At 36.7% G+C, this 26,996-nt stretch overlaps 1 protein-coding gene across 4 annotated transcripts in view; it reads right to left on the bottom strand.

Annotated features, from left to right (window-relative positions):
- The window catches only part of MCTP2 (multiple C2 and transmembrane domain containing 2), a 228,022-nt gene that overhangs the window by 22,892 nt on the left and 178,134 nt on the right, over positions 1-26,996 (bottom strand). For all 4 annotated transcript variants that reach the window (XM_046653662.1, XM_046653663.1, XM_046653664.1 and 1 more), the window contains 3 exons: positions 19,452-19,574; positions 16,684-16,725; positions 2,042-2,151 (listed from right to left, as the gene is read on the bottom strand). In XM_046653662.1, coding sequence (XP_046509618.1) covers positions 2,042-2,151; positions 16,684-16,725; positions 19,452-19,574 — 275 coding nt within the window. The remainder of the gene's footprint in view (positions 1-2,041; positions 2,152-16,683; positions 16,726-19,451; positions 19,575-26,996) is intronic.

Genomic DNA, 26,996 nt, shown 5'->3' on the forward strand with positions numbered 1-26,996 from the left:
TATGCCCATCGATCTCTTCCCATCCTCAGACAAGCTGCTAAGTTATTGCTTCTTCAGAACTGCCCTCTGTCTGTCTCTCTCCTACACCCCTTTCTGGACTGGACAGACTTCCCCCGACATCCCATCTTCCCTCTATCTAGAATCAACGCTACTGAATTCTAATTGTCATATCACTGTTCTTCTATCTCATTGGAAAATAGGTCCCGAGAGGATAATGACATTACAGTGGAGTAGTGAGGAGGGCAGGTTCAATTCCAAGCTCCACGGCTGACTAGCTGTGTGACCTTGGGCTACCTATTTAATCACTCTGTGCTTCAATTTTCTCATCTGTAAAATGAGGATACTGACAATCCTTACTCTATAGGGCTGTTGGAATCATTTAATCCAATTCCTTTAAGTAACTCCTTAAAGAAGTTACTATGTGAAAAGCTTTACAGCAGTGTCTGGCTGGCACGTGACATCAGCGGATGTTGCTATTACTGTTATGGATGCAACTCTCATTTTTAGACCAAGTCAGTGCCTGAAACTCAATAACTGATCATTGAATGAGTGAAACATTATAAAACCCTCTTCATCACTTCAATATTTTCTACTGTCACTTATGTTTTTGTTAAATAATTTTGAGGGTAAATTCAGGAATCATTTGTCAATTTACATGAAATCCAGAGGAATAGAGCAGATAGGCATCAGTACATGTAAGCAAAAATACTACTGCTCTTTTTATTAGGACATTGATAATGGGAATAACAATGTGTAAATCAGTAAAAACTCACCAAATTTGTTTAAAGATGGTTTTAAGCTATTTTTTAAACAAAACAAACATGTTCACTATTCCAATAATAAATGGGCATTCAAGGGCAATTTCATTTGATAAGGAACTGAGAAAGATCAGTATCCAAAGAAAGTTCCATATTAACTATTTATATTTCCCAATGTTATCATTTATTTATTTTCCTGCATTTTAATAGACAAAACTTTCACTTGGCTTTTAGCACTAATTTTAATCTCTTCTTTACTTATGCAATTTCTAAACATTAGCTTCTTTACTTAAAGAAACTAGATTGACCAATAAGATAAGAAAAAAAATTAATCTTTGGAAAGACCAACATAGCTGATACAATTCTGTACTTAAAAGGGGAAAGAAATAAGTTTACAATTCAAAAGAAAAAAATTAAAAATGGCTGTGTTCACTGGCATCAAATGAAGACCAAGTTATTCAGAGTTCATGACATATAAAACAAAACAAACACGAATCATGAAGAGTCTTTGTCAACTGGGACTCCATGAGAGAATTCAGCCCTGAGGCAATATGGTAGGGAATAGCAAGCTATGGGTTGGATTTGAGTCAAATCTAGCCTCCCACCTGTTTTTGTAAATAAAGTTTCATTGGAACACCTATCATACCAATTCATTTACATATCAACTACGATTGCTTTCACTCTTAAACAACAGAGTTGAGTAGTTGTGACAGAGACCATATAGCCCACAAAGCTGAAAATATTTATTCTTTGGCCCTTTACAGAGGAAGTTTGTTGACCTCTGTTCTAAAGCATCCATGTATGTCATGAATTAACTTCACATCTTTGAATCTATGATGCTACTAGTTATATACCAGGCTTTGGAAGATTGAGAAAAAAATTCCCTCAAGGCATTTACTGTGTTCTGTGGTTCAGATGGAAAAGGCTCCTTTAGAGCGTATTTGCTTCCCTTTTTATTTCTGAATAGGACAATCTATTTTTTTAATGCAGTTTATCACCCAATCTAGGATACTTTTGAGAGTGAAAGGGAACACTGTTAATAAATTATGCTGGGACAATTGGTGTAAATTGGGCCACATGGTCACCCCAGTTCTGAGGTAACGCAACTGTGAGGTTGACAAGCCAAAGAACAAACCAACCAAAGGTAACAGGATTTGCCCAACAGTCTGCTTTTGTTTTTCATTCTTGCATTTTCTGATCCCACCCTCCCTGCCCCCACACCCTCACTGTCCTTGAAGATGGCAGCTCTATTTCAAACACCACAACACAAATGTAGAACTTACTTTTTAATTCTTTCTCCAAAAGAAGCTATTTCTTCCAAGATGTTTTGAACAGTTGAAACAATATCCTGCACCATATAGATTCTTTCAATTAACCCCTTTTTCTCGGATTCCTAAGAAACATAAAAGCACGATTTAACTCAGTTACTTCATTTGTATTGTCTCAGCACACAAATTATTATAACCATGTTATAATAACATGGTTATTATCAACAGAGAGACTCCAAGAGATGAATTGCATTTTTCACAACTTAAATATTTACTGACGCCAACAAATCCCTGTTGACTCATTCAGATGCGACCACTCATAGTATGCAAGTCTCAGTTGCAAGTCTCAATCTCATGGGGTGATGAACCAAGAGCTTCATTTCCCTGTGGAGGCTGCTGCTTCTGTCAGAGAACTCTGGAATCCCTTCCATTGGTTGACCCTGGTTTCCTCTCTGCCTTCACAAGGTTATCTGCCGGCTCACCTTACCCCTCTGCTATCACAGTCCTTCAGAAATGCTTCCAGCAGGTTACAACATGGCCTGTTGGATATCCACATAATGTGTTTCCTAGTACTGTGGCTTCTTAATCAAACTCTGCTGCATTTTTAGTCAGGTTTTAAACCCAATGGGGGCCTGATGAACATTTCATTCATCCTTCAGCAATCACCTCAGAAATAAAGTAAAAAGCGGGAGATAGGCCACAATGTCACCAGATAGTACAGTGCTGAGGACCGTATCCTAGATTACTCCCCAGGCAGATGCTCAACAATTGATTGATTTCTTTCCTTCATGGAATTAGAAGCAAATATAAGTCCATCTTCCTCAGGCTCCAATTCTTCATGTGAAATGGAATTCAGTTTTCTAAGAATATTGTCCTTACTTTGCTTATAGAAAACCTTAAATGTGTTCTACCATGTTAGGTAGCCAATGCTTATAAAAATCATTCAGAAATTACTTGAATGTTGGAGAAAATAAGGTTCCCTAAAGAGTGGCATTTTGACACTACTTCTTATAGTCTGATACCACATTCTAGTTCCCTTAAGAACTCTATTGCAAGTGGGATTTAGCTGGTGTCCTCTCAGTTCTTGCCTACCTGGGTCATTGTAGTCACTACATCTAACATATAAAACCTAAAACCTCAAATAACTAACAAAATCTTTTTTCTTCTAACTAGAATTTTACTTGGGTTCAAACAGTACTAAATTATTGAGTTAAAGCTTCTAAATTTAGCAGACCATTTCTATAATAAACTTCTGTGCAGCAAAAGATAAAAAAAAAAATTATTTCATCCTCATCTTGTATTCTCTGCTTCATCAAACTAGATCCACGAATGGAAGGAAGGAGAACGCACCAGCTCAGAGTGATTATTGGTAAAAGTACCAATACAGCAAAAATGTCAAAAAGCACAAACTTTCCTTCTTGCATCTGCTCTTGCTTATGAAGCTACTTGGCTGAAACAGACCAAAGAAAGGAGCAGAGGTTAGAATGGTCCACTGCCACTCATCTTTAGTAAAAGGTGCGGGGATGCTCTGAATGACTTCTTACCATCTGGTTTGGACTCCTTTCTCCAAGCATTCTGTACAGAAGGAGAAATCAGGCTGTTTCCTCTTGCAACATCAAACTTTCAGGACATTTTTACTTTTTCACCCTAATTTTACATTGCTTATTTCCCTTACTCTCTTACTAATTCTTCAAGCAGTTTGAGTTAAAAATTAGATATGCTGCCAGAGCGACCCAATTCATGCACAACAATCCACCAACATCTATTAAGGGGCACAATGGTGAAAACCCATCTCTGTCTGCCACATGAGTATTCATGTCTATAAAGGAACATTTGAAAGCACCGGGTATTTGACCCAAAGGGCAAAAGTGCTTCCTCTTTTCAGCAGCGTAGAGTTTAGGTCAAAACAATTTCTTGGAAAATGACTCAAATTTCCATGTGGCTCAACTTCATAAAAATTTCCTATTTCAGTTGACTGATTTTTTTTCCCCTATGAACACTCAAACACTGAGGTTCTGATGGTGAGAAAGGAAGAGTTAGTATACCAAAATAATAAATGATTTTCATAGTAACCTTTTACTCTATAATGAATTTGATGTCTTAGATTGAAGATTCAATATTCAAAAACTAGGCTTAAGAACCCCACTGTATCTAGGGTAGCAAGATAATTTATTGACCATATTTGTACACTTTTAAGAGTAAAAGTAATCAGAATTACATAATTTTTGAAATATTTATCAAGTGACAACTGGTTTTATTATTAAAATATAATAATTTTATTTATAATATAAAAATTTTATTTATAATATAAAAAATATAATATAATAATTTTATTTATAATATAAAAATTTTATTTTTATTTTTTCATAATAAATGTTTCAAACTAAAAATTTATTTTACAACCATTTAAACAGAAGAAATTTGTTTATCTTGTCCGAATTTTTTAAATGAAATAGTAAGAATAATTATTTGTGCTATGTATTCAAATATTTACTTGGTTTCCTAGTTATACGTGCTTATAATCCCATGTCAGGATTACTTTTCAGAGGAATGTACTTTTAAAAGTCATGTTGTTGATTTTTAAAGATTGGCCCTGAGCTAACATTTGTTGCCAGTCTTCCTCTTATGTTTTTCTTCTTTTTCTCCCCAAAGTCCCCCAGCACATATTTGTATATTCTAGTTGTAGGTCCTTCTGGGTCTGCTATGTGGGATGCCACCACAGCACGGCTTGAGGAGTGGTGCTAGGTCAGCACCCAGGATCCAAACCAGTGAAACCATGAGCTGCCAAACCAGAGCACATGAACTTAACCAGTCAGCCATGGGGTTTGCCCAAGAATGTACTTTTTCCTTTTTTGTTTTATTTTTGAGGAAGATTAGCCCTGAGCTAACACCTGCCACCAATTCTCTCTTTTTGCTGAGGAAGTCTGGCCCTGAGCTAACATCCGTGCCCATCTTCCTCTACTTTCTATATGGGACGCCTGCCACAGCACAGCTTGACAAGCAGTGCATAGGTCCGCACCCAGGATCCGAACCCCAGGCTGCCGAAGTGGAGCACGTGAACTTAACTGATGCACCACAGGACTGGCCCCAAGAATGTACTCTTTAATGTCATTTTTTCATTTATAATATTTCATAAAATTGTCCTTAGTCATCTTCACAGTTGTACTTGGTCATTAAACTGATACCTTTAACTGACTCTACTGTAGACCATAATATTAATCACTCTCATAAAATATTTATATCATATAAAATATAGAATATATAATAGAAAAAAATTCACATAATACAAAATACTCTCTCTAGGTACTGAGGTACCTTGAAAATTCACAACAAAAATGTGGTACATGGAGAATATTCTCAATTCTACTTTTCAAATTTCTATTTGAAATCTGTATACATTCAGTCCAAATATTTTCAGAGGCACTATATTTTGTATCCATTCATGTGAACTTTCTCTGTCAGGCATTTTTTTCAAGTCAAGACTTCAAAAAATTTGTCTCTATGATTCTTTTGAATGTTTCACAAAATTTGTGCTGAAAAATAAATGGCTTCTCAATTTCCTTCCATTCCTGAGTAGAATATATATTTATCTTATTAAAAATCAAAGATTTTTTTCTACAAATTGAGATAATCCAAAGTGTAACTTCAAAATTTAAACATTGAACCATGCACAGCATTTGACCTCAGAGTTTACTTTGTGCTAAATATTCTGAAGGAAAAAAATGCATCGTCTTTTTTGCCAGCTCTTTTTTAATTTACTTCTATTCACTAAAAGCTTCACTAAGTGAAGTTACTTAGCACTTCATTCATTTCAGATTTTGATTACAAATTTCCAACTGATTATGATCAAAATGCAACAAAATTTAAAAGACGTCTTTTTTCCCAAGAGTTCAATAACTTTGGGAGGTATTTAAGTTGACTGAGAGCTCTTTCAAGTTCCAAACTTTCCTAAAATCAGACTGATGACCAACAGCACAAAGAAAGTGCACAGTGCCATATTGAAGGATATTTTTATATCTGACATCTTTGTCACGAAAATTTACTTGTTGCTATCTTAACTCTGTATATATAAAACATTTACAAATGTGGACACTACAGCTTCTAATTCAATTGGTGGAGCGTTATCACTTGTCTGTGTGATCATGGATAATCAGGGCATCGTGGTCAGTCCCAAGTACATTTCGGCCTCATAGATTCTTTCATTTAATAAGACTATCTTATTATCCCATGATGCTGTGCTCCATCAAAATTTGCATTCATATTATCACTACAAAATTAAATAACCCTCAATGTTAAGTGTTTAAACAAATGTACAGTGGCATTCCTAATGTCAGAGATTTCATCATTTGCGAAGTTAATTTGCAAAACCTTGATTTTGATTTCATATAATGGATAAAAAATTGAAACAGTTTCAGAATTAACTCATCTGATATTCTGTTTGAATAATTTGATGGCACACAGATAAGACTGACATCATTTGACCCTTCGCAAGGATTTTAATATGTTGATGCTACTGGAGTCAACACATGGACAGCTATTTTGCCATTTTTCATACATGTACATGAAACCATGGAATGGAAGATGAGATAAATTAATGTGGAAGAGCAGCCATTTGATCTAAATGAAAAGTCATGGTCCACAGAGAGATACATAAACACGCCTTTACAACTGTGTGAATTAAAATCCCATTTCCAGAAATGATCTTCTTAAAGTAACTGCTAACGGTTGAAGGCTTTTCAGCAGATTTGTGACTTAGGTTTACATACATCAGTGATATGATCACGGCCTCCGGGGTGGATAGGAGATGTGAACAAACATCCGTCAGTTAGTTTATCAGTGAGTATATTGAGAAGTGAAATATCAGTACTTGATTATTCATTAAACATGCGCTTTCTGTATTTATCATTACTCACTAAAAAAGCATTATCAAACAGTAAAAATAAGGAAGTGCAGATTTACTCAATACGAGTGAAATAAACATTAAAATAAGGATGTTCAGTCTACTTTTTATTCTCTTATCCATGGACTGTCATGTCTTCATACATTTCATACACACCCACCCTATAATTTCTCTTCCTTCTCACTAACCATTCTGAACTGGTGGTTCAGAGGCTCTACGCATCTTCCAGGCCCTGGCAATGGCTGGGCCACAGCACACTGCTACAGCAGGAGGCTGAGGAGGGGGAGTTTGTATGCTTCTCCACTGCTGCCTGGGATAAGAAGTGGGGAGCTCATCTGAGGGCACTTTGTTTTATCCAAAAGCTTTCCTTTAAAGCCAGGTTTTAGTTACTTAGCCCCTGGAAAGAGTCAGGAATACAAGATGGGTCATCCCCGAGTGTTAGATCTAACCTGGCATCACTGAAAACTCTAGCTCCTGCTCACGCAACTCACGGCCACCAGTAAAGACCACAGCAGAAGCTGAAAGCACAAATCGAAAGCCTACGCAACTCATCCAAGCTGATGCTAATGGAAATATTAGATACAAGACTGAGTTTTAATAACTGGGGGGAAAACTCAGTAAATGGAAACTTTCTGGGCAAACAGGGATATGTGATCAACCTAAGTCAGTTTTCCCTAAAATTCATTAGCACGGAAAGGGACTAATTCTTTCCAGAATATTCTTCTGGATGGGGAGGAAAAACATTTTTGTATATGCTTCCACCTCTTCCTTCCAATCTCTGCATTTGCTATCCATGTATGAGAGGGAAATGTTCAACTGAGAGCAAATACCTTCATGATTAGTGGTGAATATCATTTCTGTTCTCTGAATGTCTTCAGTGGCCTTTGGACAATATCTCTGTGTGTTTAGCAAGGCATGGTAGCTTCTATGCTACAAGAAAATATTTATGCTTTCATACTTAGGTGTTTCATTAATATCTCCCATAACCTTCCTGCTCTGCTCTGCTTTGCTTGAACTGGTGGATCAACAGAAAAGACCAGACTGCCTTACCCGACCCTGTGCTCTCAGCCCCAACAACTGTGGCGGGTGCATCCTCAGAGCTGACACAGTGCACGCTTGATGGAGAAGTGAATGGATGTGGGGAAAGAGCAGGGTACCAGGTTTAGAATAGTATCAAAGGATTATTTACATCAACCTGGGAAAAAGTGCTTAGAGTCTGAGAGAAGATTCTAGGCCTCATAACTCTGGCAGCATGACTGAAACGTCCAACTCAAGCTCCTGGCCTTTTTGAAGCCTTTTCCTCAGGGTACCAGTCCATACTGTCTCCTGTCCTCTCAATTTGTGTTATACCTCTATTCTTTTCACCATTCTAGTAGCAAATGTTCTTTGCACTCTCTGCACTGCAAAATTTATCTCTTTTAAAATAATATACTATTGATGTCATGGGTCTTTTCTCTTTAATTATATCCGCCACTATACCAATGGACATGTTACATAGCTTTGGTATTAGCATTTCCACTTATAGGAAACTGATGTCCAAAGGGCTTAAGTGACGTGTCTATGCTCACGTTTGTCTATGTTCTCATACTGTATGTGGCAGAGAATTCCGTCCAGGACTATTAACTTCAGAGCAAGGGTCTTCAGCATTACAAGAAGCCCCTTAGGTTCCTACTGGACATTTCACAAGGTGGGCATTCAGCTCATACTTGTTCTTTTTGCCATTTGCTTCTTCAGTGTCTATGGCTCTCTGTTCTCGGTCTCTACTTACTACATAATGTATAATTTTGAAAAACTTTGTTCAGTTACATATTTCTATCTACTCTTCCTTTCTAGCATTATTTTCCCCAATTTTCATGAGAATGTAGGTTAACTCATGCCTTTTGAAAACACTTGAGGAAAAACATTTCTTCCTATTCTTATTTATCTATTACTTATCTTGTTCAACATTTTAGCAAATTTTATTTAGGTATAATCTGCATAAAGTGCATACAGTAATTTACACATAGTAAAATACATTCATTCTTTTTTAAGAGCTGGAGTCAGGGTTTACACCAACAGATGAAAAGTTAGGGAGGAAAAAACCTTAAGATGTACCAATTTCACTGGCCTATACATTTTGTTAATAAAAGGCTACGGGGTTAGAGAAAACTAAATTCAACACTGGTCTTGTCATCTACTAGCTTTGAGATCATGGCAAGTACCTTATGCTTTCTGCATCCCTATTTTGCTATCTGGAAAAGGGAGCTCATAATCCTTACCCTGAGTGGAGTGTTTGGAGAATTAAATATTCTATCCCATGTGGGGCACTAGGTATACACGAGGTGCTTCAGAAACCTGAGTCCCTTCCCTTCAAGAATGCAAGGAGACAAAAGAAGGAATAACCTGTTGTCTAAAGAATACTAAGGTTAATTTAAGTTTCAAAAGCAATGATCTTCCAGGACAAGTCTACTCATGTCGCCCTGCGTCATATGAAAGATCATCTAGCAGTTCTATCTGCATCCTGCTGGCTTTATTTACACATTTCAGATGGAACGAGAGAATGTGGGGATAACACAGTTTAGCAAACACAACATTACATCTGCTGCTGCTACCAGATTGCCCAGGAAGACTAACAGTGATTCATTCACAAAGACAGAAATGCTCTCACATGTGCTTATATTTTTCCTTAACATATGAGGCTTCCAATTTATAGAGGGAAATGTGTCATGAAAATAGTGATAGCCACTGGTGTGATTAAACAAATGAACAGGATAATTGTGGCTAAACACGTAGCTTTAGATTCCTACATTTGAAAAAGAATGGATTCTTCTCTCTCAGTACAAACTTGAAAAATCACAGAGGCATCAGTAAAATTCACATGATTTAGGGTCTACTTTATAAGCAGGCATGTATCACCATATAATAGAAGAGATGAAAGCATGGAACTTTCCAGAACCAGAATTCAAATTTCATAAAGTTCCTTTGTTTTGTTATACATTTTAAAGAAAGAGTATATGAAAAATAATGTAATTTTAATTGTATTAATAATTGTAAGAAAAATAATGACAAATTGCATCTCTGTAACTCAAAAATGCATATTATCACATAAAGATGAATGCAAGATTAGTATTTTTTCATTGTCCATTTGTTGATAAAATGTCAACCCAACTGAGTCTTTTGGCTAAGTTTTATAGGCAGTTGAATTAAGAACAAATAATGTGCCTGTGTTCAACATGCTTGTTTTTTCTTTAAAAACAAAAACAAAAACAAAATAAATCAGGAAGTGAATCTTTCCGTCTTCAAGGCCTGTTGCCTTCTTCACGTCTCCAATGAGCATAGCACCATAGGTGCAATAAACGAGCTTTGAGCCTCTGGGCGAAAATTAACACCATCAAAATGAATTTACAGCTAAGAATTAATTATATAATCAGTATGTGACTTTAAATCTTTCCCACATGTTCTGATTTAGGAAAAACTTCTCATTTCTCTATTAATTACCTAAGCAAAATGAGAGAGTCCTGAAAATTGACCATGTCACGAAATACCCTTTTGACATGCTTAACAATTGAGTAATATCTGTCACAGGATGCACAGAATTCTCAAGAGGGATCAGCGCAAAGTCTCTATCTCAAGATATTCCCAGTAATGTCAGCCTTCTAGGAGAAAGATGCAAAAATATGACTTTAAACTTTAAATGGGAGTGTGTTTGGTCTGTTTCATCCCACTGAATATTAAAAGCCTGCAATCTGAAAACTTGAAGAATTATAAACATCAGAAATAGACTCAGTGGCATTTAGCATGAAAAAAAAAACCTCTCAGCATCTGTCATAACAAAGAACAAGAAGCAATATATCTGATATAGGAGATTAAAAATTATTCCCTGGGAATCCAGGCTTGATGCACTGGGAACTGTCTCCAGGTCTTCTTCCCATGAGATGTGTTGTGTGTTCATGGAGAAACACACACACACACACACACATGCACACACACACATAGAGTCAACTCCACGGTGCATGCTATTAAAATGGGGGCGGGGAGGAATCTGGGCTCTTCCAGGAGAGTACGTCCTTCTCAAGTAGTACTCTGGCTTTGGAAAATGAATATAAAACAGACTGGATTTTGAATCGACATCATTTCTAAGTGGTTTTAAACTGCTCTAGCTATCTGTTCATTACATAAACCACTTCCACACTGACTAGTATTTACCAACATGTTTTTTTTGGCTTGCACCAGAAATCTCACCTGATATCAAATGGGAGGGTTGAAAAACTAAAAGGAATGAACAATAACATCAAGAGGAAGATGCTGATAAAACACAACTAAAATATTGGGAACAGTGAAAACAATATATATTTGGAATTTAGACCCTGGGAAGATTGACTTCCTTATGTTTCTCAGAGCCAAGTGACAGATGCCATGCCACCACAAGGCAAACAAGGCTAATGGTTTTCCATCACTGTAACTGCTGTAGGTAAACACACAATGAGCTGCAGTTGCTGATTTAGCTGTGCATGTCCTTTAGTTTTCTTTGAAGTTAGGGAGTAAGGAAGGTGGAAGACAAAATATTTATGTGATCAAGCAATGCAGTAAGTAATTCTTATTACCCTAAGACTCGGCTCAAACATCACCTCCTGTAGCTGTCCTGACTCACCCAGACACTTCACCTCTACTCCCCAACACAGTGTCAAACTTTGATGAAAGTAGCGATCAAATTCACTCTGATTAATGACTTTGAACACCTTGTTTATAGGTGCCATCTTTGTACCCACAGAGGCTCTGAGACAGAGAAACCACTCCATGAATGTTGTCAATAATAATGCAGAAAAATAGACTAATAAATTAATGACAGGTTTCCTTCATAACAATGTGGCATGGTCAAAAATAAACAGGATTTAGATCAGAAGAGCTGGATTTGCGCCTTGCTACTATCCTGGCTGGGAAATCTCGGGAATGCTATTTCATTTCTCTTAACCTGAGTTTGTTTATTTGAAGATGGGGAAAATAAGATCAAATTTGATGGTTTGAGTATTAAATGAGCTAAAGCATATAAAAACATCCTGCAAATTGTAAACACTCTACAAATATTGATATTTTTATGTCTAATTATTTAAATAATTCTTACTCAACATAGTCTTGTTTTAAATTATTACCTTTGTGTCATTTATTGCTTACTTAAATTATGACATTTCTCCTGAGGAAAAAAGTGGTGTCGCCACCTTTCTATCAATTATCTTGTAAATTATCTATCAATTATCTTGTAAACTTCAGTGGATCATTGTGACTTAGGGCAAACCACAGCAAAGCAGCAGACTGCATCGGCCAAGACACGAGGAATAGCTACTCTCCTCACAAAAACAATGACTTGTGGATAATTGAGATACAATATCCAATGTATTCTACATTAGCATGATATAAAACTTTTAGGCAATGGGAAATGAAATAACTAAATGCCGTACAGTCTATAAAATCAGAGCCTCTGACTGTGTTCTGTTAGACATGCACACTAGCTAATAAAATGATAAATAATCATATTTCACAACCTTTGGGAGTAACATACTAAGTGTAATCCTTACAGTAGAAATCACAAAGAAAATCCACAAGTACAAAGAATATTAGCGAGCCTGATAGTAATAGGATGAATAATGCTTCAAAAGGTCAGATTAATAACATGTCGATTACTTCTAAAGGTAAAGAAGCCCAAACATTTTTAAGAATGGAGCTTTGATTTCTCAAAGGAAAATCTGAACAAGTCGATGTGTCAGAGAAAGAACTGCAGGAAATAGGGAAGCCAATCCTTTCTCATTCAAAACATGCATAAACTGATAATTAAGAATTGGCTGGAATCCATTTTAATATTAAAGTCTTAAAAGTAAGATGGTACGGTACAAATGTTAGTCATTAAATCACTTCATCACTAAAAATCATATTAAATCAAATTAAAAGGAGTTAAATCAGAACAGCCATTTACTTTACTCCCCTGAAAATTATCCCTAAGCAGGTCCTCTAAAATATGTCCTCTCTATAGATGTATATGCCCTGAAAATGTGTGTGTATACACTCCGCTATTGTTAACCTTTCAAAGATATTATGTGACTTTTTATTTCCTTAAAAATGCCACACTTCATCATTTTAAAGCACCACTGCTTAGTCAATAGTTAGAAAAAAATCACTAATCAAACTCATTGGCTGTGTTTTGGAATTCTTAAGAAAGCCTGAGGGAACCATAAGCAAAACTACTCTCACTATGAGATCGTAAGAAGACTTCCTCTAAGAATGATAGGCTTTCCTGGTTGAGGGACTATAGACCATCTTCTGTCTCTGGAACAAGAAAACACAGGAAATGAGGCATGATGGACCCCACCACGTAGTCCAAAGGACTCTGCAGGTTCATCTGCAGCAAGGACTCCTCCTGAATACATAAGCCACCTGCTCCTCTAAGAAGGTTCTAATTGGGTAGCGATGAGTGGACCAACTGGTGTGAGGATGGAAATAATTTTGAACACTGAAACTGAAGATTTAAAATGTACTTAAATTTTAATGATGACATCCTACTTTGTGAAAAGAGGGTAGAGATATAAGGGTCATCCATCCTTTCATTATAAAAGTTTCCCCAATTGATCAACACAAATGTAGTAGATACTCCTCGTCTTCTTAAAGGAAAACATCCATATCTTGTTTTCACCCATAATCGATAAAAAGGGGTGACTTTTTTCCTTCATAAACACTGTTATGCAATTGTAAACTCATTGATAACCCTAAAAGAACAGATCATTCCAGTCCTGTTTCTCACAGCCAAGTTAAAAACAAACCAACCCACAATGCAGGCTTCACAGTGCTGTTTCTTTACGATAGCAATAGGCATGGTTTTTTTTTTTTTTTTTTTACATGCCCTTATGATTCTTTCTTCCTGATGTTAATAGTAAATGCTGAAATATTCTATGTAAGTGATTGTTGGGCTGGAAAAAGAAAGAAAGTCTGATGCAAGTATTTATACCTTCCGCAATGAAAACAAGATATTATGGCTCTACGTGACCTTTCCTAAGCATGGGATACAGCATTTTACACAATAGTTTCTTGGTTCATGCTTCAATTACTGACCTTTACTGTGTAGAAAATTAATGCAATTTTCATTGTAATTCATCCATACAAATAAGGTCCACACAGAAGAATTCCACATATGGAATCTAATACAAATAGGAAATGTCAGCTGATTGCTGTTGGCTGAACTTAGTCACTATCTGTTTGTTCTGAAGTCCCCAGCAAACTATACTTGTAACAAGCAACTTTTTGCCTAGGCCATCAGCTATAAGAAAGAAAGAGTTCCTCTCTTCAAAGTTCAGTTTCTATAGTTAGTTTTCTAAAAGCCAAAAAACTAGCTAGCAGAAAGTTCCATGTTATAACTGAAAGTAGTCTGATTTTATTTCTAATACAGCTCGCTACCATGGACTTTTAACAATGAGAAGGAATAAGAGGCTTCAATGATGTCATTTTACAACAATCCCCGTTCCGGACAATAAAAGTATGACAGACCCCAGACCGTGTCCTGGTCTGTACATCGGAGACAGGCAGAATATGGGAATGTGTCCATCTCCTGAGGAAGTCGTGCCAAGGGGCCCCGGCATGCTTTCATCTTCCACAGTTGTCCGTGATGGTATTTGGTGGGAAGGGGCGCTGGCAATTAAGGAGTGTCACTTTCAAGATGGATAGTTTGGGTAGAAAGGAGCCCCTCTCCTCTTCTGGTTTGGAAGGAAACGGCTGTGTGTTTATAATTTGTAAACATTTCATCTCTCACTGGGTGTGTTACAGTTCCCAGAAGCACGGTCTGTCATGTCTAACATGCAACAGAAGCCAGAAGGGCTCCGTGGGTAAGCCCTCTGCTACAGACACTATGGAGGGGAGTGGCCCAGGACTGTGTGTGCAGGTCGATGACGAGCACATCTCAGTTGGGGAGGCTGCGATCCATGGAGAAGAAATAATGAATTGTAATATACATGTGGATGTGTGCTCAGGAATTCTTAAAGTTGAAATTCCTTCTAGTTAACAAATCTCTTAGAGAGGTTAGAGTGAAAAGATACCGACAAGGACTGCAAAGTTGGCCAGTCTCGCCTAACAATAGAAGGGCTGTGTTAAGCAGAAGAGGCATAAATACAAGTCAAAATTTCATTTTAGACTTATTCTTCTAGAAGATTTCATAGAAATATGAAAGTGAGGAAGCAAAACAAACGTGGCCATGCTGTAGCTATTAAATACTAGGAAAACACTATAATCAAAACATCTCAAGAATGAAATTGCCCTGGAGGAAACAAGAGAGTCGTAGTGCCAGTGCCCTCAGTGTGGGACAGGTTGACACAACTGTTGTGTGGAAGGCCATGCTCGGATCATCCTTGCCCAGAAAGGCTTGGTACACAGCCCGAACAGCTCGACTTCATGCCCCCAGGCCCCCAGACAGCCCCTGATGCACCTCAGTGCGACGTTAGACCATGACAACCACTGGTCTAGACTTCATGGCTTGAATTTGTTGCCTGCCAGTTACTAAACACCATGCTTTCACTCAATGCCTTCTGGTTGGATGCTCTCCTTTATCAGATGGGCCAAAGACACATGGTCACAATTATCCATAAAAGGTGATGACGTCCTCTTCCACAGGTGGCTCATTTAAATAGGATTGGCCAAACAGAAAGGAATCTTCTTCATATCTAAGCCTTTGTTAATAAGATTTAGGATTTTGCCTAGTACAGGTTTAAAATAATTTCCTTAATACTTGCGCTTCCTTTGATAAAACATCCCATCATGCACTTTAGCTTGGCTATGACTATTTTCAATATTCAAGCCACTCACGTCAATTTATTGAGAATAAGGTTGCATCTGAGTGACCTTTATTCTGAAAAAGGTTGATTCACTTTAAAACAATATTATACTTTATTTTGTTATTTTGCTATTAATGATCATCTTAGCACAACAAATAAGATTTACTTTGTAATCCACCCAATTTGTTTGAAATGGGCAAAACCATCTGGCATGCTCAATTAATTTTAAGGCTGCTTACGTCATGGAGCCAGTGTTTTTGAATTTGTCTTTATTTCCTGGGCAGTTTATATTGGATACTTATTCTTAAGATTCTCCCTTTTGCCCTTTTCCTCTCCTGCTAGCCTCCTCTCCAACTACCACCACAAGCCCGTGACACCCACAGGTTCTAGCGGACTGGAAGTCCATTAAGCTAGTAGCATCTCATTTGACATTTCGCTTTTTTTCTTTTTGTTCCAGAAGGTTTGTCTGAAAGCGCAATGACAACAAAAGCAGCAGATTTGAGAGATTCTCCCAGGAGAAGAAAAAAGGACAGATGTACACAGACATATAGCTGAAAGCGTTGCCAGCAACAGCTGGGAAAGTGACAGGCTCTGAAGTGGGTGACCACCCCACAGAGTGCAGACACGAAGCTCAAGGAACGGCAATTCCACTTGACTTACTTGTGACTTCCTAGGCTGCCTTTCATCTACCTTTTCTACACCAAGGGGACAGCTCATCTTTGCTTGCATCAAATGACAGGCCTCCTATAGGTATGCTTCTTATAATATTCCAATTATTCCGTATATTTTATCCCTTTTCATCTTCATTTTAAAAAAATATTAAAAAGGGGCATCCTTTATAAATTACAAGAAAATTACTCTCCTGGTCACTCTATAGTACTAAAAAAAAAAAGAGTTTGACTCAGTCTGGGCACACATAGTCTGCTGAGACATTAATGCTCTCTTTCATGTTCTTTCTTGAGCCCACTCACCTTGTCATCGTCATCCTCCTCTTCATCTATGTCTGTGCTCTCCTGAAAGGAAACCCCGCAATTTGTTAATAAAATATCAACCCAAATTACCAAATGCAAATTAAACTCATATACATTTTTAAAGTTTTCCGATATAATTTAAACACTTGTATTTGTAAGACGCATTATAACCTCTTAAAAAATAATACTTCTAAAGTTCAGACTGGAAAGACTATAAACAATACGCATAATCTACATAAAATTGTGAACTATAAATAAAGCTATTAGGCGAGTGCCCTTTGAAGGTATCCAGCTTTAATACCGCATTGCCAAGTTGCACTTTCTGTAAACAGTTTTGTTCTTACGCTGACAAATGAACCCAGTGCTCTGTTAAGGCTGAGAACACCATGCCTACTCCGTTTGTGGTAGGCTCATTGTTATAATGACTGCTCTTTCCCTTTGGGGCCATTACCAAAACATTAGACAGTAGAAAATGCATTAGTCTGACGATAATCAATCTCAAGAATAAGTTACAGGTTTCTCTATGGTATTATTGTTTTCCTTGGGCTTCGGGCTTGGTGGGGGGAGGCAGGTGAGGGGAGGAAACTCTAGGCTCTGATCTGGACTAAAGGCACCTGGCTTTAGTTCAGTGGCCGCAGCACCACCCGTGCTGCAAATAGGGCTTTTCAGATTCGTTTAGAAATCTTCCCTATTTAATCGGTAAATTTTAATCATACCACTGCAATGTTTAAAAGCTGACACACACTGGTACACAATCAGATGGGTTCAGTAGCTCGGAAAGAATGCTGGGTATTAGAAAACCAGGGACTGTTTTCAGCTTGAACACTTACCTTCCTTCTTAACCTTGCAAAGGTCAGACGTGCTGTTTAGATGTCATTGTTCCAATAGCAAAAAGAATGGTGGGTGCCATGCTCCTCAAATGGAGGAACTCTAAAGTACCCAGAGTACTCTGCTATACCCCATAAAACCACTGAGCAGTCCTCAGGTAACTTCTCCAGAGCTGGTACCGTGTTACCTCCCAGAATTCCCATGAGCTTCGCCTAGCAGTCTGTGCGACACTCACTGATCCAACCCATGTACCACTGGCAGCAAGTCTGCTTTATGAAAGCAAATGAATACAAAGAAAACACACGAGGGGAGGAACGAAACTGTAATGAGCAGTTAGCAGTCTTCAGCTTAAGACAAAGTCTTTAGCCGGAGATACTGTTCCAGCAATTTTTGCTGTGTGACTCTGGGCAAATCACTTTGCCACTCTGAATCTTAGTTTCATCAAGCGTAAAATGAGAATAGTAGTTCTTGCTTCTTTCATGCTTGTGTTATCAAGATTAAATTAGGTGATGAGTTTGAAAATGTTTCGCAAATTAAAAAGGTTTTATGAACACACACACATTTACATGCGCATATACATAAGTATACTTATGTATGGATGCATAAGTCTACATATACTTGCATACAAATACACACACATACATATACACATATACACATATATATATGCTATAAACATTGTGCTTATATAGCTGGAAAAATAAAATGATTACAATTGTAAAAATGTTAGTTGACGGCATTTTTATAACAGATGTTTCTCTATAAAACTTGCCTTTATCTATATCTCTGTGAAACTCAGTTCTTAAATGAACCTATACTTTAAAGCTATTTATTTACTAGTTGGTTCCAGCATCTTCAGGCACCTTATTATAGATATATGCCCATGCCTACTGCACTAAACAATAAAAAATCAAACGCAATAGAGTTTTGAATTTGGCTGAGGTTTGACTTCCTGCCACAACACTCATTTTTCCCACTTCCCTTCTATCCCAAATGAAACCAGAAACAACCCTTAAATATCCACTACTTCAGAGATGATGTTTTTATAAGGAGAACATTATAAGGAAAAACAGGTGAAGCTGGTCAGCTTTTGAGTCTTGAAAAACTCCAAGTGAAGGTGATCTTTCTAGAGAAGATGTTATCAAGTCTCGAGACCTTGGATTTTTGTTTTACAAACTTGGTTCTTGAATCTGGAATGCCAAGATTAATAAAGCAAGCTTATAAATACAAGCTCCTTCTCACCCAGAGCAGAAAAAGATCCTATGGGCTGGGATAAGAGGGGTGGAGGAGGAACGTTGGGAAAGAAGTCAGATCAGTAGACACTGGGGGATGGCTTTGAGAAGGGGCCTTGGCCAGACTTTCCTCAATACCACAGGGAGTTTGAGAATTACAAGAAAAACTTGGGCACCTGAGAACAGAAGGACCCATGCTCACCCCTCTCTGACTGCCCCGGGATTTGGTAAGGCTCCACAAATCCCCCAAGCTTTCAGGCCAGGGGAGAACACTGCACAGGGCGCCTATGGGGAGAGGTCTGAGGCCGCCTCCCAGAGGCTCGCTGTGCCCCGAAGGGCATCAGAGAGTCACCAAAGGCTTTTCCCTAGTGGTTGAGAGTGTTAGTCACAGGCACCTGACAGAGAACCAGATGGACACACTGACATGTGCTGTTGGCATAGAAATGATGACCAAGAACCGGAGGGCTCTCCTCAAGCTAAGAATGTAGGCCAAGACTCAGGAACATAAGATGCCACAGAAGGAAGTCTCCAGACTATGCCTGAGAAGAGATCTTGCCCCTGTAACTTGAATACATGTACAGCGTTGCTTCTCAAGCATCAAATGCAACGGACTTAGGCCATGATTTGGAGGAGGTGCTGCTGTTGGTTTATTGTTGTTAACACATTTGTCTTTAGTCAAAAGTCAGACTTACTGGAATCTTTGCTCACCTGGCTGTCCTGGACGCTGCCAACCTTCCCTTTCATGGGTCTGAGGAAATTGTAGATAAACAGCAGCAATAACGCCAGGGGGATCATATACAGCTCGAAATTCCAGACAGTGACCAAAAACACCTGATTGGAAGACAAATAAGACCAATGACTGCTTGAGAAAACTGTGGGAGCGATCTTAAACTCCTACTCTTGACTTAGGACTCTCTAAGTCAGTTCCAAACAGGTTAACACACACACACAGACACACACACACACACACACACACACACACACTGATTAATAAAGATTTAGAACTGGTAGTAGAATGAGGAAAATGTAGAAATGAGTTGGCCAGTCACACTCTAGAATAGACAGATACAGTAGCCCCATATCTGGAAACTCTATGACCCTATCAACCCTATTCAGTTTTTTCTTCCTGGATTTCGTGTACCAGAATTTAGGTAAAGTAGTTTGGAAAAATCGAAGGTCATGAAGAGGGGGGCCACAGGCCCAATTTTGCCAACAGTGAGGTTTATTTGAACTGGAGAGAGTGAGTACTTCTTAAATTGGCTGCCAATGTTGAAAAATCCAAATATTTTAGGTGAAGACTTCAGGTTTCCAAAGTCTCTTTGAAAATCTTACAGTCTTCCAATTTTGAGGCCAGATGGCCACAAGAAAATGATGGGCTTGAACTGCCTACATCAGACAAGGTGCGTGTGTACCTGCCCGACTTCTATGCCTCTGAATCTGGGACAAGGACAAGGGAGGGCTTGGGTTTGAATGTAAGTGCCTATGCTACAGTGGTCACTGGGGACATAAATGCAAGTAAGACATGGCCCTACCTCCAAGGAACACACTAATTCATAGGACAAATAAGATAACACATGCTAATGATGACATGAGGCAAGAGTGACATCTTGGGCAAATTACTTTGAAACTTGAGCCCCACTTTCTTTTCGAACTCACACATAGCGCAGAAGCTGAGATAAGATAATTTGTGGTTATCAGCCGTTCCCTCACAAAGGCTTGAAAGAGTCACTCGTGTAACAGTTCAACTTAGAAGATGGGGCAGATTCTGCATCTTAAATATTGAATTTTCCTTTCCAAAAGCAGTATTTTCACCTGTTACTACAAACTTTTTCTACCATTGCAAGTTTTCTTTTTGCAGATATTATATATTTCTTGCTTATATTTTTGGTTGCTATTATAAATTTAATTATTTCTTCCATTATATTTTTCAGGCAGGCAATGGTTTGCCTATAAAAGCTAATAATTTGTATGTATTAATTTTTTTAAATTAAGAACCTTACTGAATTTTCTTATTGTTTCAAATAGCTTTTCATTTCATTCTTTTGGAATTTCTAAGAATACAGTCACATAATCTCCAAATAAAGAATTGCTTCTGTTTTCTCCTTTCTAATACCTGTAACTTATCTTTTTCATTTTTAATTTCATTACTACTAACAAAACAACATTAAATAAAACTGTTGAGAGGGGTACCATTGTCTAATTCCTGAATTTAATGGAGATGCTTCTAGTGTTCCTTTCTCTAACATTGCCATTGGCTTGGAGTTTGAGCTATACAAATCATGTTAAAACTAGAAAGTTCATATACAGGTGTTTTTATCTATTATTCTTTGTATATTTTAAGCATTTTATAAATCCTCTTTTGTTTCTGATCCAAACGTAGTGAAAACCTTTTTTAAACAAGAATACCTCCATGAGTTTCAACAAGGGTTTATTTAATTATTATTTTTAAAATCAGGAATGATGGTGACTGATCAACTGCTCTTTTGCTATCTTCTGAAATGAGGGTTCTTGTCTTCTCACCTTAGAACATCAATATGGCGCACTGAGTTTATAATTTCCTAATATTGCAGTGACCTTGTATTTCTGGGAGACACTCCTTCGGTGAGGTGTCTTTTAATGTACTATTATATTCTATTTGCTAACGCTTGAAGATGTTTTGCACAGACATCCATGAGTCACATTTATCTGCCACTTCCTTTTTGTGTTATTTTCAGGTTTTAGCATCAGGATTATTTTGGCACCATATAAAATTTTACAGTCTATTCTTTCTTTCTCTACGCTTCAGGTAATATTTTTATATTATATTACTAAATATTCCAAGAATGAAAAAAATACGTAGACTAACAAATGCCCACGCACTCCCTAAGCACAAGGATTTGTTAACATGCTGTAACCTACCTTTCTGATTTATGTATTATTCTTCCTTTTTTAAAACAAAACACTTCAGATAGTTGGTTCCCACTGTCAACCTTCCTTTGTCCTACTCTTCCTATTCTCAGAGATAAACAGGTCCTAAAATCAGTGTAACACCTGAGGACACCTAAGGTTTACATTAGAAATAACATAATCTGCATCAAAGTTTTCATATCATTCTAAAAATTTTTTATTCAATATTATGCTTTATAGATCTATTGATGGTGTATGTATAAATCAAGAATATTCATTCTGATATATGGCACCCCGTTCAAATGAACATACTGCAATTTTTCCATTATACTCCCTCGTCAATGAAAACTTAGGTTGAAATAGTGATTTTAGTTTTTAATGTAGTCAGACATATTAATCTTCAACCTTAGGATTTGTGCCTTTAATGTCTGACATTCTACTTAAGGAATCATACTCCATCCTGAAATGATAAAGGTACTTCCTTGTGTTTTCTTCCAAAAGATAATTGTGTGTATGTGCGTGTATGTGTGTGTGTGCGTGTGTTCCTTATTTTGTCTCAAATGCTTTTTGGTTTATATCTGAAAAAAGCATGCATATCAAGTTGAAGTTCTGTATCAAGTTCCCACAGGAGCGTTTTTTGTTTACGGGCCCCCTAATCGCTCACATTGATATGTACATTTCTATTCTTTTACCAAGACCACATTTGAAACCTGTAGTTAGTAACTAGATGATATCCGAGTGGGCAAGTATGTATTATTTCACTTTCAAGAAAATTACCTTGGATAGTTCTTTGTCCTTTATCCTTCCACACACACTTTAGAATCAATTTGTAAAGTTCCATAAAATTCTTGGTGAAATTTTTGATTGGGATAGTCTTGAATGCATATATGAATTTGGAGAGAACTGATAATCTGATATTGACCTTCTGAATCAAAAGGATTGTTTATTTCTCCATATATTCAAGACTTCTTTTATATGTCTCAAAACACTTTATTATCTTCACTATACTGATTTTGGATATGTTTTACTATTATTTTTCTAAGTAACTTAGAGTTTTGATACTATTATGAATGGGGTAATTTTTAAATTTATATACTTTAATTCATTACTGCTGGGTACAGTAACAGTGATTTTTATGTGTTGCTCACATTACTTCTGAGGTCTCTCAGTTGTAGGAGATCTCAAATATATTCTTTTGGAGATCTGTTGTGGAAAATCATATAAACTGAAGATCATGATAATTTTTCCTTTTGTGTTTCAATCTACATGTTACTTATATTTTCTTTTAGTGTTAAACCTCTACACATTTTTTATGAGTAAGTATAGAATTTTTTAAATACTTTTTGAATCAATGCAGATTATTATGTTGTTGATTTCTTCCAGTCTGTCAATCTGGTGTGCTTTATCAACTTTCTTTTATTTAGTAGTTCATAGTACACCTTTTCCTATAATTTTCTCTTTCTCTTTTACTTTTTTATTTTGAACAACACAGAGAAAAGTAGAGAAAACAGCACAGTAATTTCTCTACTAGGTTAAGCTAGAAATTTTCCTAATTGTTACCCATTTCCCTTTCCCTGTTCTTAAACTTCTTTTAGGATTAGGGTCGTTAACCGTATTCTAAATGGTGGTTGTTTCTAAACGTCTATCTACTGGATAAATGAGATTTTATTGTTCTTTTAAAATGCTAAATATAATTTCAAGTACAAAGAGGCTGACAAAATACTATTGAGAAAAACAAGAAAGAGCATATTTTTAACTTATTTTCTTCATCACAAAGCTATTTATAAACTGTCTTTGACAAAATTACTTACACATCAAGAAATATTAGAGGGATGCTGTGTTAGGTCTATCAAAAACCCTTCAAATATCCTTCATTTGCCATAACATCCACCTCCATCAGGTATAGTTAAGTAAGCCTAGAAAGCATTGTACATCAAAGATTGAGCTGCATTTAAACCACATTCAAAGGACCCAGACTCTTTAGAGTGAGGCAGTGGTGCCTTTAGAAATATTTTTCAAATCAATGCCTAATTCGCACTTCTGTAGTAAATACTAATTTCCTAATGAACATGTCTTCTAGGAAAACAAATAGAAACCTTGGGCAAAACTTTGAAAAACAAGACCATTATGTGAGAGTCTGAACCACTCAAAGTTATTAAAACTTTGCAAGGGAGCTGGAATCTTGGAAAAAGAAATCAGATCTGCACAGGGTCACTTTAACATTTTTGCACCTTTGACCTAAGAGCAGCTGCAGGCACAGTGGTGGGGAAGTTGGTGATACCAATAGAAATACTGGCCATCTTTCTGAGCGGAGGAAACAGGTCAAGGAGTTGGGGACAGCCAGAGCGACCAGGGAGTACAGAGGTACACTGGAAAGAGGGAGCAAGCAAAGAAAAGCCCCAAATTCTGTATGTGAACTATGCTCCAGTCTGTGACATACATGTGGGGCTGACCCAAGTCTGAGCTGGGATCAAAGCTGCTACCCACAGGAGGGGTGACACAATTTGCAGTTTGAATCTAATGATGTTGAATGCCTTCTTAAGACAAGAAAATCAACATTATTTGAAAGAATGTAGCAGAATCTAGAGTCTCCACCACGTAACATTCCTAATGTCTAAGACGCAATTCAATATTATGTGGCATAGAGAGTCAGGAAAGTGGAATCCATTTTCAAAGAAGAGGCCATCAACAGATGCCAACTCCAAGATGAACTGTATGTTGAAATTACCGGACAAGAACTTTAAGCCACCTATTCAAAATATGCTCAGTGAGGTGAAGGAAAATAAACTCATAATGAATGATAAGTTAGTAAATATAAGCAGAAAATATAAAAAGGAATAAAGTGGAAAACTGCCCAACTAAAATACATCGGAATTTTTAAAAAAATTCAGTGGATGTGCTCAATAGCATAATTAAGAAGAAAAAGTCAGTGAACATAGAGATACATCAAAAGAAATCGTTTTACCTGAAAGAGAGAAAAAAGATTGGAAAATATGAATAGAATGCCTGAGGCCCATTTGATAATTTCAAAATTTCTAACATAGGTATTTGGAATCCCAGAAAAAGAAAGAGAAGAAGATAAGAAAGTATGTCAAGAACTAATGGCTGAACACTTCCCAGAGAAACTCAAATAGAATAAATTCAGAGAAAATGAGGCTTAGGCATATATAGTGTAATCATACTTCTGAAAAACAAAGATAACAAGAAAATTTTGAAAGTGACTCTCATGTTGTTTCTCGAAGTTCCTCTTTGGAATTGTTAATAGTCTATATAATAAAGAAAAGAATAAAGTTGACATACTTGTTACATCTTATATTTTTTAGGTAGCATGCAATTTTCTTTTTTAAGATTGGCCCTGAGTTAACACCTGTTGCCAATCTTCCTCTATTTTCTCCCCAAAGCCCCAGGACATAGTTGTATATCCTAGTTGCAGGTCATTCTAGTTCTTCTATGTAGGATGCCACCATAGCATGGCTTGATGAGTCCTGTGTAGGTCCACGCCCAGGATCCGAACCAGCAAACCCCAGGCTGCCAAAGCAGAGCACACGAACTAACCACTCACCCCAGGGACTGGCCCCAGGACAGCAATTTTAAAGAGTTAATTGAAAAACATAACAAAACCAAAACCAAAAACTGTTAAGCCAAAATTCTACGTCCAGTGAAAATATCCTTCAAGAATGACGGTGAAATAAAGATTTATATCAGAGAAAGTTAAAGGAATTTTTCACCAGCATATCTGCACAGCAATATATGCTACAGGAGTTCTTCAGAATGAGTGGAAATGATATCAGATAGAAACGGAAACTTCAGGAAGAAACGAAGACCATCAGAAAGGAGAGATAAATAGGTCAAAATAAAAGATTATTGTTTTCTTTTATTTTCTTTAGAACCCATATAACTGTTTAAAATAATTCTTGTAATATTATCTTGGTGGGGTTTATAATGTATTTAGAAGTAATACATATGAAAATTAAAATATAAAGAAGGGTAGGGATAGGTGGGCAAACAGACTTAGAAGAGTTGCAATGTTTCTGTGTTTTAGGTGAAGTGATATAGTATTAATCTGAAATTGACTGAAAATTTAAGGGAAGATTACACATATATGCACATACTTGCACACATGCATATTAATCCCTAGGGCAATCACTAAAAGAATAGCGCAGGGAAGAATAGATAAAAGTCAATAGATAAATTAAAACGGAATTCTAAAAGGTAAGCAAAGGGAAAGAGAGAAAAAGAAATATAGTGGAAAAATGGAAAATAATAAAATGGTAACTAAAGACAACAATATCAATAATTACATTAAATGTTAACGGAATAAATGCTATAAGCATAAAAGACAGAAATGAGAATAAACTGAACAACTCTGTGGAAAAGAATGACAATTTAAACAAAGAGAAAAATTGTCAGAAAATACAACTTAACAAACTTGAATAGATCAATTGAATTTATTGTCAAAAATATCCCCACCTAGAACATTCTGGCCTCAATGGTTTCATGGTTGAATTCCAGCAAACATTTAAAGAAAAAAGAATATTATATTGGAGGGAAAACTTCACAAATAATTTATGAAGCCAGCATTACCGTGACACATAAACCTGACAAGCCCATTAGAATGAAATAAATTACAGGTAAATATCCAATACGAACAAGGATAAAAACCCTTAAGAAAATAGTAGCAAATTAAATCAAGAATTCAATGAAAAATATATACTATAGTATGATCAAGTAGGGTATGTTCCAAGAATGCAAGATCTCATTCCACTTTCAAAAATCAATCAGTGCAATTCACCATATTCACAAAATAAAGGAGAAAAATCATTTGACTATTTCAATAGATGTGGAAAAAGAATTTGATGAAAAAAATTCAGTTCAATGCTCTTAACAAACAGTGAATAGAAGGAATTTCCTCAGTGTGATAAAGGACACCTACAAAAATCTTACAGTTATGATATTTGATCATACTTGGCAGTGGTTTATTATATGTAAATTATGCCTTAAAAGTTCATTAAAATAATCAGTATGTCCTAAGAAAGACACTTAGGCATGCAATTATATGAATAAATCTCAAAAACACATTGAGTGAAAGAAGCTTTATGCAAAAGAGCACACACTGTGTGATTCTACTTATGTGATGTTCTAGAACAGACAAAATGATTCTATGACAGGGAAAATTGCATGGTTTTGTTCTAAAATTAGGAACAAGGCAAGGATATCTGCTCTCACTACTTCTATTCAGTATTTCACTGAATGTTCTAGCCATTTCAACACGGTAAAAGAAATGAAATAAAAGGCATGAGCATCAGAAAGAAAAGTAAAACTCTCTCTTTTTATAGACGACATGATTTTTTACATAGAAAGTCCTGA

The sequence above is a fragment of the Equus quagga genome, chromosome 2 (genome assembly GCF_021613505.1).
Source record: "Equus quagga isolate Etosha38 chromosome 2, UCLA_HA_Equagga_1.0, whole genome shotgun sequence".
In the NCBI taxonomy this organism is placed as follows: Eukaryota; Metazoa; Chordata; class Mammalia; order Perissodactyla; family Equidae; genus Equus; species Equus quagga.